The 18186-nt window shown below is 43.0% G+C and overlaps 1 protein-coding gene across 1 annotated transcript in view; it reads right to left on the bottom strand.

The window, feature by feature from the left end:
* Positions 1 to 18186, bottom strand: part of LOC311137634 (phosphatidylinositol 4-phosphate 5-kinase type-1 gamma-like) — a 69069-nt gene that overhangs the window by 32914 nt on the left and 17969 nt on the right. The window contains exons 2-5 of the mRNA XM_084172146.1: positions 4396 to 4427; positions 3585 to 3671; positions 2701 to 2831; positions 322 to 439 (exon numbers count right to left, since the gene is read on the bottom strand). Coding sequence (XP_084028272.1) covers positions 322 to 439; positions 2701 to 2831; positions 3585 to 3671; positions 4396 to 4427 — 368 coding nt within the window. The remainder of the gene's footprint in view (positions 1 to 321; positions 440 to 2700; positions 2832 to 3584; positions 3672 to 4395; positions 4428 to 18186) is intronic.

The raw sequence follows: 18186 nt of genomic DNA, 5'->3' as shown, positions 1-18186 counted from the left end.
GGCTGGACTGAGAGGGAGGGAGTGGGCAGCAAGCTGTGGGAGTATGGGCCAAGGCTCAAGACCAGGACACTGCAGGTGGACTGGACACCAAGCCTTATGCCTCTGTCTCTCTATACAGGGAACCTCTGAACAGCTTTTGTACAGTGAGCTGCTTCAGTGGGATCAGGAATTGGTGCACTAGCCATCCTAAAACCATTCCACAACATTGGCCTATCAAATGACTGCTCGTCTGTTCATTCTAGTCATCTAATACGTTGACGTCATGCAATGTCTTCATGTCTGTTGTCATGGTTGAAAAAGGGTAGATTTCCATGTTCTTACCAGGTAGTCATCAGGCCTGATCCCAAAGAGCTCCCTGAAGTAGCGGAAGGCCACAGGAGCGTACGTCTTAAAGCGGAAGTCTGGGAAGTGGTGGGCTGGAGTCAGGTTGCTGCCTTCACTGGAAGGGGGAGAAGGGGAGAAAAGCTTTTAGATACGGGACAACTATGTATGAACTAAGGGACTATTCTAGTGTAAATATATGAATTGCTTTCAATCAAAATAACATATCCAGGATCAGGGATGTGATCGGTCCCAATTCTCTGATATCTTGAAAGGCCTGGATGACATGACTGTCTCGTTCTAATGATTTCACAAAGTTATGTGCTGCCCTGATGGTGTGGTTAGCAGTTAACTACTGCTGTACACACCTTTTACAGCGAGGGAAGAAAGTATTTGATCCCCTGCTGATTTTGTACGTTTGCCCACTGATCAGTCTATAATTTTAATGGTAGGTTTATTTGAACAGTGAGAGACAGAATAACAACAAAATAATCCAGAAAAACGCATGTCACAAATGTTATAAATTGATTTGCATTTTAAATGAGGGAAATAAGTATTTGACCCCTCTGCAAAACATGACTTAGTACTTGGTGTCAAAACCCTTGTTGGCAATCACAGAGGTCAGACGTTTCTTGTAGTTGGCCACCAGGTTTGCACACATCTCAGGAGGGATTTTGTCCCACTCCTCTTTGCAGATCTTCTCCAAGTCATTAAGGTTTTGAGGCTGACGTTTGGCAACTCGAACCTTCAGCTCCCTCCACAGATTTTCTATGGGATTAAGGTCTGGAGACTGGCTAGGCCACTCCAGGACCTTAATGTGCTTCCTCTTGAGCCACTCCTTTGTTGCCTTGGCCGTGTCAAATACTTATTTCCCTCATTAAAATGCAAATCAATTTATAACATTTTTGACATGCGTTTTTCTGGATTTTTTTGTTGTTATTCTGTCTCTCACTGTTCAAATAAACCTACCATTAAAATTATAGACTGTTCATTTTTGACTAGGCCATTCCAAGACATTGCAATGTTTCCCCTTAAACCACTCGAGTGTTGCTTTAGCAGTATGCTTAGGGTCATTGTCCTGCTGGAAGGTGAACCTCCGTCCCAGTCTCAAATCTCTGGAAGACTGAAAACAGGTTTCCCTCAAGAATTTCCCTATATTTAGCGCTATCCATCATTCCTTCAATTCTGACCAGTTTCCCAGTCCCTGCCGATGAAAAACATCCCCACAGCATGATGCTGCCACCACCATGCTTCACTGTGGGGTGATGAGACGTGTTGGGTTTGCGCCAGAAATAGCGTTTTCCTTGATGGCCAAAAAGCTCAATTTTAGTCTCCATATGCTTAGGGAGTCTCCCACATGGCTTTTGGCGAACACCAAACGTGTTTGCTTATTTTTTTCTTTAAGCAATGGCTTTTTTCTGGCCATCTTCCGTAAAGCCCAGCTCTGTGGAGTGTATGGCTTAAAGTGGTCCTATGGACAGATACTCCAATCTCCGCTGTGGAGCTTTGCAGCTCCTTCAGGGTTATCTTTGGTCTCTTTGTTGCCTCTCTGATTAATGCCCTCCTTGCCTGGTCTATGAGTTTTGGTGGGCGGCCCTCTCTTGGCAGGTTTGTTGTGGTGCCATATTCTTTAAATTTTTTAATAATGGATTTACTGGTGCTCCGTGGGATGTTCAAAGTTTCAGATATTTTTTTATAACCAAACCCTGATCTGTACTTCTCCACAACGACCTGTTTGGAGAGCTCCTTGGTCTTCATGGTGCCGCTTGCTTGGTGGTGCCCCTTGCTTAGTGGTGTTGCAGACTCTGGGGCATTTCAGAACAGGTGTATATATACTGAGATCATGTGACAGATCATGTGACACTTAGATTGCACACAGGTGGACTTTATTTAACTAATTATGTGAATTCTGAAGGTAATTGGTTGCACCAGATCGTATTTAGGGGCTTCATAGCATAGGGAAATAATACATATGCACGCACCTCTTTCCGTTATTTATTTTTTAGAATTTTTTGAAACAAGTAATTTTTTTCATTTCACTTCACCAATTTGGACTATCTTGTTTATGTCCATTACATGAAATCCAAATAGAAATCCATTTAAATTACAAGTTGTAATGCAACAAAATAGGAAAAACGCCAAGGGGGATGAATACTTTTGCAAGGCACTGTATACTGTCCATACAGTCAATACACACCATTCACATACACTACCAGTCAAAAGTTTGGGCACACCTACTCATTCAAGGGTTTTTCTTTATTTTAAAAATGTTTTACATTGTAGAATAATAGTGAAGCATTTCACTGCACTGGCGATAACATCTGCAAAACTGTGTACGCGATCAATAAACTTTGATTTGATCTGATTTGATTTAGTTACCTGGGAAAGAAGATGCTCTCAACCACATAGAAGTCCTGCATGAGAACGTCTCTCTCAGGCTTGGAGCTCAGGTTGCCCACCGTGTAGCCAATGCCCAGCTGGATGGCACCTTTCAAGGCAGAGGACGTGGTCTGGGGGGAGAGGAGACAGACGGTGGGGGTTAGGGGAGATATTTAAACATTTCTGAGCTTGGTGGACTGCAAATCATTTATATTAATTGAGAAATCTTCTGATTTAACAGCTCCATTAGTTCAGCTAATGAGGGGACTGTACTCTACAATGAAGAGCCAAAACATTGACTCGCTCAACCATGCACACCAGAATACATATACTCTAAAGTGCTAAAGACAGACAGACAGACAGACAGGGTTGTTAAATCAGGTCTCAGTAGATCTCCATCAGGTTGGTTCTCAGTGAGACAAACTGGGTCTGCTCTGGTGTGTCTTTCTGTCTTCTCACATTAGTATAAGTGGAACAGGCAGCAGGTAGCCTAGCGCTTAAGAGCGCTGGGACAATAACCAAAAGGTTGCTGGTTCGAATCCCTGAGTCGACAAGGTGACAAATGTACCCTTGAGCAAGGCACTTAACCCTAATTGTTCTTGTAAGTCAGACTCTGGATAAGAGCGTCTGTTAAATGACTAAAATGTAAATGTAAACATACAGTGTGCAGGTTACAGAGCTATGTGTCTGCTCACAGCTGTAGCCTAATTATGCATTCAGGACCATTACCAGGTTAGTTTTCTTGTGCCAATGTCTTGGCTTGCTTGCTCTAGAGGGGGGTTGACTGTTGTGCTGTAAGGCATTTCAAGGCGCAGGCACTATATGTTATTACTATGTAATTGATTGACTAATTGAATCAGGGGGAGCTAGTGCCTGCTGCCTACCTTCTTGTAGGTGGTCTCTCCGGACGCATCCACTCCCCTGTGGCCCATCCTCTTAACCTGGCCTGGTAGGCCTGAGACACCAGGCAGCTGTTGGCCAGAGGATGGAGCAGAGTGATTAAGACACAGATTTACATTTTTACTCACTTCATTGGGCTGAAAACACTAACACCACCTGATGCCCAGCTATGGGCCAGGTTGATCAAGCGTTTGCAGCGCCTGTGTGAAGTTTTCACCTGTTCTTTTCAATAGGGAATAACACATAAAAGCAGGAATGAAAGGTAAACTGAATATCAATAGAAGAACGGAGTCAGTTTCATGTTTTTTTTTTGCTTTGATTTCTTTTGTCTTGTATTCCCCTGTGATAATTACAGGTGCAAACTCGACACAGGTGCGAACGCTTAGTAAATCTGGCACTAAAAAGCCTTCTGAGTGGACTGAGTATCCCCTTTACGCCCATTTCTCTAACCTCTAAACTGTCCCAGATTACACAGTCAAATTGACAGTGGGCACTTCTCATCACAGGGCAGAGTGTAAGATGGAAGGGGCTTTATAACACAGCATATGATCGTGGCAGTCCCTATGAAGATTCCCACACTGCCCGCGAGCATACTGAAGCCTCTATATGGAGTGTAGTAGTAGAGAGATCACACAGCATAAGGATTGAAATGCAGGCAGGGGGATCAAAGTAGCGCGCCATTGTGTGTGTAGCAGAACACATACAGTAGGAGAGGGGTTTAAATAGAGGACATGTCAGTCAGATGTATTTCACAGTCATATGGCTAAATAAAAGTTAAGGAAGTGAGTACATTACCTCTGTGATGTGTGCTTTTCTAGCAGAAAAATCTGAGAGAGAGAGAGAGCATTAGACCTATGAGGGATTCCATTAGTTCAAATAATTAGTGTTAGAAGGAACAAAGAGAAATCCCATAGGGTACACATTATGTAATAACAGTGTCAAATAACAATGGGGGGCAGGTAGTGGAAGGAACGGTTACCAAATCAATATACCATCCCTATTCTTCCTGGTAGTCAATACCATCCATCCCCAGTCTAGCATTTCTAGTATTCCATAAAGCCATGTGATGTGAAAACAGAGCAATGTAAACAACAAAGGAAGTAATCAGTGAGCTCTGATGTCCTGTTCTCTTCAGCCAGACTCAAATAGATCCATAATTGTAGCTAATTTCTCCACTCACTTAGAATAATGAAGGAGTAGACTAAGAGGGGAGCTTACATAGCACAACACACTGCTACTGGGATGATTGAACATCAGATGCCAGGGGGCTGAGTCATTTAAAACTGACCAACATTGTTATTATTAGGCTTGTCTATTTATAAAATGATTAACACAGACAGTAAATATGCAATTGGAATGACCTATAAAAATACATTTTGAATGAGAATGTGTTATACACCAGCTGTGCAAAGGGAGTAGGCTATGTGATGACAGAAGGATGTGAAGGGGAGAAGCTGTATGTTCTATGAATTAGTGTTTTTCTCCTTCAAGCTGCAGTGTTAAAGCCTGCCTGCCACCAGTGGATGCAGGTTAGCGTTCAATGTCATGAATCTTGCCCTGGAGGCAGCTCTGCAGATTGGTCACTAGCTGGAACAGCCACAAAGTCATAAAATCTGATTTTAAACCTAACATTAACCACACTGCTAACCCTAATGCCTAACCCTAACCTTAAATTAAGACCAAAAATCAAAATTGTTGTTTTCATGAATGTTTTTACAATATAGCCAATTCTGACTTTGCAGCTGGCCCATCTAGTGGAAATCACTCAGTTCTCTCTCCAGGGCAAGATTCATGACAATAAATGTCAACCTGCCCAGTGCAGGCCCATGCGATTGAGCTCGAGAAAAGCCAGTTCGCCACCCCTCCTCCCTCCCCTCCCTCTCCTCTCCTCCAGCTCTCTCCCTCTCACTCGCTCCCTCTGTCACACACAGATTTGCTGAGGGTAGAGCAAGCCAAAACGTGCCGATGCAAAAAATGAGTGAGTTAATAAAGTCGCATACAAACATGTCTTTTTTTTGCTTTCTTGAGTAAGGCCTCTGGCCTCTTTCTAGAGCTTTGACCTGAAGATCACTGATGTCATGATTCACTCTTGTTTTTTTCAGAGTTCCCAGTTGTCTTGAAAGCACCACAAATCCAGAAAATGCCATTGTCATGACTGTCCTGTGAGGATCTAATGGATCAGCTTGGCAATGGTTGACAGTAACCAGGCCACTCTCACCCACAGAAGAGGGGAGGAGGGGACTGAGCCGGTTTGACAGCTCACACCCTGTCGTAAATTAAAGGAGAGGAGATCTAGGGTCTCCCTCTCCAGTATTAACCAAAGGAATGTTCTTTGTCTCCAGAGACTTTTTCCGCACAAAACTAAACAATATTTCTAAGATAAGAATGTGGGGAATGGTCAGTGGGGACCTAAAGAATAATAATGTCATATTGTTTATTATTTTGTGATGTCATTAAGAATGGTATCAAGAAAATACTGTAACTTGGAAAGTATATCCCCTTTATTTGTCAAGTTTTCATCCAATAAATTGTGTATTTAATATGAAAAATTATGAAAGTATCTTTGTTAAGATAGGAATGTGATTTTAGTTTTCTAATGAGATAATTGTTTTTCATATAAGCTTTGCACAGTAACTAGCCACGCCCCGAGTGAGCTCAGAGAGCGTGTCAGCATGACGGAACGTGTATAAAAGGATAGGTTAAGAATTAACATATCAGACCAGAAAGACGTAAGGCAGTTGCTACACGTCTGAAAATGGTTGGAACGTTGAACCTCAACACGAGGTGAAGAAGATCACCTCCCAGACTAGACCCAAACATTGCCAGGATGCAGCTGTGCGTGTAAAGTGGTTCAAACTCTGACTAACCACACGAGGTGGAGAGGAGAAAACTCTCCTCTCAGACAATCACTGGTACAGCTAAGTAGTTGTTCTGATGAAACACTCCACTACAAACCAGGACAACTAAGAAGAAGGACATTGTGACCTCTTGTGGACAATCAGAGCCTTACAAGTGAGCTGAGTGAAGACTCAGCCAAAAAAAACTTTCCCAGAGGGCTTGGGTGCGACAGAGATAGACGACGAACAAAGGCATCCACACGTAAATACATTCATGATTTCTTACTCCAAACGGGCGGTGGTTCATGTGCAAAGTATTATAATTACTTTGAGAGTGGTTTCCAAATGTATCAACGATAAGTGTCTCTTTCTCTTTGTTAGAAACGGCGACAGTGAAATGCGGTAGGCGAAGTCACACGCAGGACACGGAGCTACTGGAAATCGTACTTTAATAAAAGTCGGCAGTGAAAATGAACAGTCTCCAAACAACGGAGAAAACGAACAACCGGTACACTGTCGATGACACAAAACAATAACACACAACACACAATGCACGACAGAGGGTTAAATAGGGAATACAATACAACATAATGGGGAACAGGTGTACACAATCAGACACAACAAGTCAAACACCGAAACATAGATCGGTGGCAGCTAGTACTCTGGGGACGACGAACGCCGAAGCCTGCCCGAGCAGGGAGGAGGAGCAGCCTCGGCTGAATCCGTGACACTCTTTGTCTATCTCTCTCTCGCTCTCTCTACCCCTCCCTCTTTTGGTAAACAAGCAGTCATGTTGTTGTTAGTCCGCTAGGGACTTTTTCTCATGTATTAAGTGTGTATGTTAATTCTGTGTTATTATTTAGTTAACTAGTAAATAAATAATTAAACCAATTTGTGTAGTACTGAATCATAAGTAAAGCTGGGGTTTTTGCAGATCCAAGAAGGTTGCGACCGTTCAGAATGATATGATAAGAGGTTATTAATTAATACATTGACTGTTTTATGGATGTGATAGGTAAAGACCTTTAGAGTTTAATTAGGGAGATGGTAACTCTTTAAACAACTTCTTCCGTGGTGCCCCAAATCCTAATGAGTTAATTGTTACATGATTCATTTAAATTGGGTAATAATTAAACATAGTTAGTTGATTCGATAAATAACAGTCATCAAATTAATGAAAGTCACGTCACAACACCAGACTTCGATGACAAAGTTTGATGACAATTTTGCCCACAAGGACCGCCGCGCCACCGTCCTGTTCAAGTGAGCACAGCACAACAAAGTGAGTCCAAAAATGTCTTGTATGTTGCTGCATAAATAACGTAATATGCCAGGGAGATACGTAAACTGTAGCTAAGAAAGTAATACTAAGTGTATGTTGTGTAGTAAGCAGTTAGTAGCCCATGTGCCTCACCCTAATAATGTGGTCCCTTTCCCCCTCATAACTTAGTCTACTGTTCTGACTTGGTGGTGCACATGTATCCTATAGCCTGTTTTAGAGAAATGTCATCATCGAATATTGTAAGAGCTTTCATTGTCTGCTTATATGTCCCCTTTATTTATCCTACGGTTCTGACTTGGTGTACAGGGAGAATAATGTAAGAACGGCCCATGTTCTGAATTCTGTCGCTGTACATTTCAAAAGTGCTGAACAAATAGTTATATTGACTACGTCCGTCTTAGCTCGCTCATTAATGTCTTAATCGAAATTACAGATTGCCTCTTATCCGCTCATCGTGCCCTTATGTCATAGTTTGTACATCTCAATAATCAGTAGAAACCACATTTGTTTAATCAAGTCAGCCATATCAGCGTGTCAGCCATATCAGCTCCGCTGATAGCCAGGTGTAGCGGTGGTAAGGATTCACTCCATGGTGCTGAAAAGAAAGCTCTGCTGTTGGGACAGCTTTATGTAGGCCCTAACAGTTTGTGGGCACTGTTTATCACCGTTATAGTGCAATTAATGTATTGTTTAGTGTTGTGTTGTGGCTTTGCTGGCATTCATCAACAAAAACAAATGTGGAGTTTGCCCCACCAAGATTTACATGCTAAAATCGCCACTGCATGTGTTGTTATTACGCTACAGGTGTTGTTATTACGCTACAGGTGTTGTTATTACGCTACAGGTGTTGTTATTACGCTACAGGTGTTGTTATTACGCTGCAGGTGTTGTTATTACGCTACAGGTGTTGTTATTACGCTACAGGTGTTCTTATTATGCTACAGGTGTTGTTATTACGCTACAGGTGTTGTTATTACGCTACAGGTGTTCTTATTATGCTACAGGTGTTGTTATTACGCTACAGGTGTTCTTATTACGCTACAGGTGTTGTTATTACGCTACAGGTGTTCTTATTATGCTACAGGTGTTGTTATTACGCTACAGGTGTTCTTATTATGCTACAGGTGTTCTTATTACGCTACAGGTGTTGTTATTACGCTACAGGTGTTGTTATTACGCTACAGGTGTTGTTATTACGCTACAGGTGTTGTTATTACGCTACAGGTGTTGTTATTACGTTGCAGGTGTTGTTATTACGCTACAGGTGTTGTTATTACGCTGCAGGTGTTGCTATTACGCTACAGGTGTTGTTATTACGCTGCAGGTGTTGTTATTACGCTACAGGTGTTGTTATTACGCTGCAGGTGTTGTTATTACGCTACAGGTGTTGTTATTACGCTACAGGTGTTGTTATTACGCTACAGGTGTTGTTATTACGCTACAGGTGTTGTTATTACGCTGCAGGTGTTGTTATTACGCTACAGGTGTTGTTATTACGCTACAGGTGTTGTTATTACGCTACAGGTGTTGTTATTACGCTACAGGTGTTGTTATTACGCTACAGGTGTTGTTATTACGCTGCAGGTGTTGTTATTACGCTACAGGTGTTGTTATTACGCTACAGGTGTTCTTATTATGCTACAGGTGTTGTTATTACGCTACAGGTGTTCTTATTACGCTACAGGTGTTCTTATTACGCTACAGGTGTTCTTATTATGCTACAGGTTTCCAGGCATTTCTCTGTGAACCCTCCCTCTGATCATCGCCGCCATAAAGGTCTGTCTCTGAGAGGTCGTAGCCTATATGCATTTGCTACACGCTTCCCTGGCTCCTTTCCGTTTTATTTCCTTCAAATGGCATGGTGGTGAAAGGAGAACTTTGGTCCATTTTCCAGTTCTTTGAGAGTATGATTGCGTCATTGTGTGAAGAAGCCCTTGAAACCTACATGGCAGATATGGAGCTGGAGTGGTTTCCAATGGGATCTGTCACTCACTTCCAAGGTGCTCCTGACCTAGGGAGGGAATGAGATACAGTGAGGGAAAAAAGTATTTGATCCCCTGCTGATTTTGTACGTTTGCCCACTGACAAAGAAATGATCAGTCTATAATTTGAATGGTAGGTTTATTTGAACAGTGAGAGACAGAATAACAACAAAGAAATCCAGAAAAACGCATTTCAAAAATGTTATAAATTGATTTGCATTTTAATGAGGGAAATAAGTATTTGACCCCCTCTCAATCAGAAAGATTTCTGGCTCCCAGGTGTCTTTTATACAGGTAACGAGCTGAAATTAGGAGCACACTCTTAAAGGGAGTGCTCCTAATCTCAGCTCGTTACCTGTATAAAAGACACCTGTCCACAGAAGCAATCAATCAATCAGATTCCAAACTCTCCACCATGGCCAAGACCAAAGAGCTCTCCAAGGATCTCAGGGACAAGATTGTAGACGTACACAAGGCTGGAATGGGCTACAAGACCATCGCCAAGCAGCTTGGTGAGAAGGTGACAACAGTTGGTGCGATTATTCGCAAATGGAAGAAACACAAAATAACTGTCAATCTCCCTCGGCCTGGGGCTCCATGCAAGATCTCACCTCGTGGAGTTGCAATGATCATGATCACGGTGAGGAATCAGCCCAGAACTACACAGGAGGATCTTGTCAATGATCTCAAGGCAGCTGGGACCATAGTCACAAAGAAAACAATTGGTAACACACTACGCCGTGAAGGACTGAAATCCTGCAGCGCCCGCAAGGTCCCCCTGCTCAAGAAAGCACATATACAGGGCCGTCTGAAGTTTGCCAATGAACATCTGAATGATTCAGAGAACTGGGTGAAAGTGTTGTGGTCAGATGAGGCCAAAATCGAGCTCTTTGGCATCAACTCAACTCACCGTGTATGGAGGAGGAGGAATGCTGCCTATGACCCGAAGAACACCATCCCCACCGTCAAACATGGAGGTGGAAACATTTTGCTTTGGAGATGTTTTTCTGCTAAGGGGACAGGACAACTTCACCGCATCAAAGGGACGATGGACGGGGCCATGTACCGTCAAATCTTCGGTGAGAACCTCCTTCCCTCAGCCAGGGCATTGAAAATGGGTCGTGGATGGGTATTCCAGCATGACAATGACCCAAAACACACGGCCAAGGCAACAAAGGAGTGGCTCAAGAAGAAGCACATTAAGGTCCTGGAGTGGCCTAGCCAGTCTCCAGACCTTAATCCCATAGAAAATCTGTGGAGGGAGCTGAAGGTTAGAGTTGCCAAACGTCAGCCTCAAAACCTTAATGACTTGGAGAAGATCTGCAAAGAGGAGTGGAACAAAATCCCTCCTGAGATGTGTGCAAACCTGGTGGCCAACTACAAGAAACGTCTGACCTCTGTGATTGCCAACAAGGGTTTTGCCACCAAGTACTAAGTCATGTTTTGCAGAGGGGTCAAATACTTATTTCCCTCATGAAAATGCAAATCAATTTATAAAATTTTTGACATGCGTTTTTCTGGATTTTGTTGTTGTTATTCTGTCTCTCACTGTTCAAATAAACCTACCATTAAAATTATAGACTGATAATTTCTTTTTCAGTGGGCAAACGTACAAAATCAGCAGGGGATCAAATACTTTTTTCCCTCACTGTATATATATATATTGTCGTGACGTGCCTTTCATTATTTATCAAATAATTACCTACTATGTTAAATTGTTACTAGATTAAATTAATCATGTAACAATTAACTCATTAGGAATTTGGGGCACCACGGGAAAAGTTGTTTAACGAGTTACCATTTCCCGAATTAACTCTAAAGACATCTTGATATCTCTTATCATTTAACAGTCATTTATTAATCATTTACCTCATATCAGTCTCATTCTGAAAGTCATAGGCTCTTTAAGTCTGCACAAACCTGGGTCTTTTTTGTCTCAATTTGTAAGTCGCTCTGGATAAGAGCGTCTGCTAAATGACGAAAATGTAAATGTAAATGTCTTACTGATCATTCCGTACCACACAAACTGATTTAATTATTTATTTACTAACTAATTAAAAATGATAACACAAGATACAAACACGTACACGGTATAGGTAGGATTAGAAACTTAATACAATGAAAACGGGTCCCTAGTGGACTAACACAATATGACACTTGTTACAAAATATGGTTATTTAAAGAGAGAGAGAGTGCGAGAGAAAACACTTGGATACACATGGACCTATACTCATAGTAATCCTAATAAATTTGTCCGAAACAAATGGGATCCCCGCTGAAAAAGTTTTAATACCACTGGTCTAGTCAGTGAACCGTGTCGATAACATGGCAGAACCAGTTAGGACCAGTTAGACCATTCGGAAAGTATTCAGACCCCTTCCCTTTTTCCACATTTTGTTACGTTACAGCCTTATTCTAAAATGGATTTTAAAAAATCCTCATCAATCTTCACACAATACCCCATAAAATACAGAAATACCTTATTTACATAAGTATTCAGACCCTTTGCTATGAGACTCGAAATTGAGCTCAGGTGCATCCTGTTTCCATAGATCATCCTTGAGATGTTTCTACAACTTGATTGGAGTCCACATGTGGTAAATTCAATTGATTTGGAAAGGCACACACCTGTCTATATAAGGTCCCACAGTTGACAGTGCTTGTCAGAGCAAAAACCAAGCCATTGAAGGTCCCCAAGCACACAGTGGCCTCCATCATTCTTAAATAGAAGAAGTTTGGAACCACCAAGACTCTTCCTAGAGCTGGAAAACTGAGCAATCGGGGGAGAAGGGCCTTGGTCAGGGAGGTGTTCACTATGACAGAGCTCCAAAGTTCCTCTGTGGAGATGGGAGAACCTTCCAGAAGGACAACCATCTCTGCAGCACCCCACCAATCAGGCCAATATTGGTAGAGTGGCCAGATGGAAGTCACTCCTCATTAAAAGGCACATGACAGCCCGCTTGGAGTTTGCCAAAAGGCACCTGAAGGACTCTCAGACCATGAGAAATACGATTCTCTGGTCTGATGAAACCAAGATTGAACTCTTTGGCTTGAATGCCAAGCGTCACGTCTGGAGGAAACCTGGCACCATCCCTACGGTGAAGCATGGTGGTGGCAGCATCATGCTGTTGGGATGTTTTTCAGCGGCAGGGACTGGAAGACTAGTCAGGATCGAGGGAAAGATGAATGGAGCAAAGTACAGAGAGTCCTTGATGAAAACCTGCTCCAGAGCGCTCAGGACCTCAACAGGACAACAACCCTAAGCACACAGCCAAGGCAACGCAGGAGTGGCTTCAGGACAAGTCTCTGAATGTCCTTGAGTGGCCTAGCCAGAGCCCGGACAAGAACACGATCGAACATCTCTGGAGAGACCTGAAAATAGCTTGCAGCGACGCTCCCCATCCAACCTGACAGAGCTTGAGAGGATCTGCAGAGAAGAATGGGAGAAACTCCCCAAATACAGGTGTGCCAAGCTTGTAGCGTCATACCCAAGAAGAGTCGAGGCTGTAATCGCTGCCAAAGGTGTTTCAACAAATACTGAGTAAAGGGTCTGAATACTTAAGTTAATATGATATCAGTTTTTAATTTTTAATACATTTTCAAACATTTCTAGATACCTGTTTTTACTTTGTCATTATGGGGTATTGTGTGTAGATTGATGAGGAAAAAACCCAATATAATCAATTTCAGAATAAGGCTGTAACGTAACAAAATGTGGAAAAAGTCAAGTGGTCTGAATACTTTCTGAATGCACTGTAGTACAGCCACCAAAGCTGTACAGGGAGAATAAAAGAAATATAGCCTACTCATCACAATAAATACCAAGCACTCCTGGAAAGTGCTAAGCAGACCAGGTAATCTGTTAACTTTTTTTACGACACAAAGCCATTAGCAGTAAGTCCATTAGTAGTGGATGACACGCTCTCTCTCTCTCTCTCTCTCTCTAAGGGCTTTATTGGCATGGGAAACGTATGTTAACATTGCCAAAGCAAGTGAAGTAGATAGTAAACAAAAGTGAAATAAACAATAAATATTAACAGTAAACATTACACTCAGAAGTTCCAAAAGAATAAAGACATTTCAAATGTCATATTATGTATATATACAGTGTTCTAACAATGTGCAAATAGTTAAAGTACAAATGGGTTGTATTTACAATGGTGTTTGTTCTTCACTGGTTGCCCTTTTCTTGTGGCAACAGGTCACAAATCTTGCAGCTGTGATGGCACACTGTGGTTTTTCACCCAGTAGATAAGGGAGTTTATCAAAATTGGGTTTGTTTTCTAATTCTTTGTGGATCGCTGTAATCTGAGGGAAATATGTGTCTCTAATATGGTCATACATTTGGCAGGAGGTTAGGAAGTGCAGCTCAGTTTCCACCTCATTTTGTGGGCAGTGTGCACATAGCCTGTCTTCTCTTGAGAGCCAGGTCTGCCTACGGCTGCCTTTCTCAATAGCAAGGCTATGCTCACTGAGTCTGTACATAGTCAAAGCTTTCCTTAAGTTTGGGTCAGTCACAGTGGTCAGGTATTCTGCCACTGTGTATTCTCTGTTTAGGGCCAAATAGCATTACATTTTAGTCATTTAGCAGACGCTCTTATCCAGAGCGACTTACAGTTTTATTTTTCATACTGGCCCCCCGTGGGAATTGAACCCACAACCCTGGTGTTGCAACGCCATGCTCTACCAACTGAGCTACATCCCTGCCGGCCATTCCCTCCCCTACCCTGGACGGCGCAGGGCCAATTATGCGCCGCCTCATGGGTCTCCCGGTCACGGCCGACTACGACAGAGTTTGCGCTGTTTTTTTCTTTGTTCTTTCCAATGTGTCAAGTAATTCTCTTTTTGTTTTCTCATGATTTGGTTGGGTCTAATTGTGTTGTTGTTGTTGTCCTATCTCTCTCTCTCTCTCTCTCTCTCTCACTCTCCCTCCCTCCCTCTCTCTCTCTCTCTCTCTCTCTCGCTCGCTCTCCCTCCCTCCCTCCCTCCCTCCGGCTCATTTCCATGTGCGTCAGTCACCTCCCTCAGGGTCACTCGCTCAGGGCCCCCTGGCCATCAGCTAAATGAGTTCTCTCTCACCCAAGTGTCTGAACTTAACAGACCAGGGGAAAATTAACGAGCTTACTGTGTGTGATAGTTCAGCTTCACCTTACTGGCGTACCTCTCCCTATCACACGCTTAAACTGATGGATAAATGTTTATTTACCTATTCTTGCTATGGGTTTGCAGTATGGAGAATTTATATGGTAAATTGCAGACAACATCTCACTCACATCTAATGTGTTAGTCACAACTATTCCTCTAGTCTAGAACACCTGGCCCTTCTCTCTCAGACGTCAATGGGAGATGTCTGTATTGTACTGTAGAGCCGGCTGTTGGCATTCTCATGCGATCATCCTCACAAACAAAGCCAAATCATCCCAGATGCGACTGCACAAGCTCCCCTTCTCCTCTCCCCATTCCTTGGTTTCCATGGCTCCCCAATTGAGGTCAACTGGCTTTTTATGAGTATGCACGTGTGCCTGGAATCAACAGACACATGCTGCCTTCCTTCCACACACAGGAGCAAACAGAGATCATAGCCAATCGAGACTAAATAAAGACAAACAATAAACAAAATTACCTTGTCCTGTGGTGGATCAAAAAAGAGGAGAGAGGGGATAGCCGAACCAGACGTAACACTGTGACCTCGCCTCACTTTGTCGCTATATAAGCCAAACTGTGATATTTTTAGATGCTGCTATGATTGAAACAACTCGATTGAGTGCATCTGCGTCATATGTTCTGAGTGCTGATTATCCATGTGTCAGTCTGACCTAGTTCAGATCAATGGGATGGGTCCCCAGAGGTGCTTAAAGACTGTCGGCTGGGTCTCGCAGGTTGCTGTAACAATTGATCGGGTTGATTTTCTTCAGAACAACCTAGACAAGCCTGTTTCGTTTATTGGGTCTTAAGAGTGCACCTGGAATGACCTTCTGGCTCTGAAATCAATGAATGAAAGATAATAACTCAATAAAGAGTTTAATACAGAGAAAGATACTTAACTAAAACTGCCTCGACTCAAAATATACCACTGATTGTTTAATAAGCTAAATGAAAACCATGTGCCTTTAAGGCAGCAGAGAATTGTCACACACAAAATGTAGATTTGCTGCTTGTGTTTTCAGTGTAATTAGGCCTATATTTTTCTCATTAATATGTGCCTTTCAGCTGCAATTAAAGTTAGGCCAAAACAATAGCAGGGCAACAGAATTAGGTTGGGAGAAGAACTAGGCCTGTATGTTGTTGAGTATTGAATCTATGGAAGGTAATGGGCCAGCGCAAACACCTAATTGGTCTCTTTCTAAATTACAAGTCGCCCTCTCCTTCCCTCCTTCTCTGTTTTTGGCTTCGGCCAAAGTCGGGATGGAAAGTTGCGGCAGTGAGGTAATTGACACTGTCTGCTCCAGTGCGACCAAGTTGTCGGATTTCACCCATTCCTCCCCAACCAAGACTACTGAGTGACCACACTCATAATTAAGGAACCATCAAATGTACTAATGCTAAGCCGTTTAAAGGCTTTACACATTCCTGGCAATTACAGGACCTGTCAGAGTATTACCCTGTATTACCCACACGCCAACAGAAGGCATACCAGTAACCCACAGACAGAGCATTGGTGGACAAGCACCCCAAAAAACATCTTAAATTGGCAAGCCACACCACAGCTTAAAACCGCCAAACACAATTAATTCTAGCATTGAAATGGTAGTCTAGTCAACATAACCACTTAGTGAAACAAAATTTGCAGTGTATAGCTGGCAGTCAGTGGATACAGCGTGTGCCTGGGGGGAGAAATGCTTTTCATGAAGTCAACTGAGGCTCCATTTTGATCAATAGCGGGTCTGAGTTAATAAAAAGTATCAGTCATTCAATTCAGCTGGCTAGAACATCCCATTGAGACATGTGGGTGGGCTGAGCTGCTGCTCAATGAAGTCTGCCAGCACAGTCATCTTAATGGAGCCTTCTGAAAGCGATTGCATTTATTTGAAGGGCCACCAAACATACAATGTAGAAAGAGTTGAGGTCAATTCCTTTTAAATTCTGTCAATTCAGGGAGTGAAAGAAACAACTAATTTTAATTTAATTTCAATTCACTTCCTGGATTGACAGATATATATTTTTTGTCAATACGTAGAATGTAGCGATGGTGTAGCAATGGAGTTATCGGCCCAGGGGGGAAACTGCTAAAGTGACCTGAATGATTCATCATGCTCACCCCTATAATACGTTTTTTAGAAGCATACTGAACCTTGGCAAGACGGAGCTGCTCTTCCTCCCGGGGAAGGACTGCCCGTTCCATGATCTCGCCATCACGGTTGACAACTCCGTTGTGTCCTCCTCCCAGAGGAGGTCCTGGACAACACCCTGTCGTTCTCCGCTAACATCAAGGCGGTGACCCGATCCTGCAGGTTCATGCTCTACAACATTCGGAGAGTACGACCCTGCCTTACACAGGAAGCGGCACAGGTCCTAATCCAGGCACTTGTCATCTCCCGTCTGGATTACTGCAACTCGCTGTTGGCTGGGCTCCCTGCCTGTGCCATTAAACCCCTACAACTCATCCAGAATGCCGCAGCCAGTCTGGTGTTCAACCTTCCCAAGTTCTCTCACGTCACCCCGCTCCTCCGCACACTCCACTGGCTTCCAGTTGAAGCTCGCATCTGTTACAAGACCATGGTGCTTGCCTATGGAGCTGTGAGGGGAACAGCACCTCTGTACCTTCAGGCTCTGATCAGTCCCTACACCCAAACGAGGGCATTGCGTTCATCCACCTCTGGCCTGCTGGCTCCCCTTCCTCTGCGGAAGCATAGTTCCCGCTCAGCCCAGTCAAAACTGTTCGCTGCTCTGGCACCCCAATGGTGGAACAAGCTCCCTCACGACGCCAGGACAGCGGAGTCACTCACCACCTTCCGGAGACATTTGAAACCCCACCTCTTTAAGGAATACCTGGGATAGGATAAAGTAATCCTTCTACCCCCCCCCTAAAAATAAATACATAAATAAAATAAAGAAAAACAAAACAAACAAACAAAAATTGTAAAGTGGTTATCCCACTGGCTATAGGGTGAATGCACCAATTTGTAAGTCGCTCTGGATAAGAGCGTCTGCTAAATGACGTAAATGTAAATGTAAATGATATTGGTTTATGGTGTCTTCGTTCCATAATGAAGCTTCAGAATAGACAGACACTAGTCTAGGCAACATGGTGTCCCAGTCACAGTCACTCTCAATGAGTAATACCACAAATAGAAGAACAATGAGACAGATATTTCACCGGATGTATAAATGTGAAGCATCCGCTTGGCATTTCCACTCACTACCACATATGGTAGTGAGAGGAAGCCCTCTGGCCGGCAGTGGGAGAAGATGGAACGAGATGGATTTTGGCCGACATTCTGCACATTTTCTCATTGATAAAACATTTGATCTCAATACAGTTTTC

This window comes from Coregonus lavaretus (assembly GCF_964263955.1).
Source record: "Coregonus lavaretus genome assembly, chromosome: 11".
Lineage (NCBI taxonomy): Eukaryota > Metazoa > Chordata > Actinopteri > Salmoniformes > Salmonidae > Coregonus > Coregonus lavaretus.
Note: the sequence above shows the minus strand (reverse complement) of the source record. Positions and strands in the feature narration are given on the sequence as shown.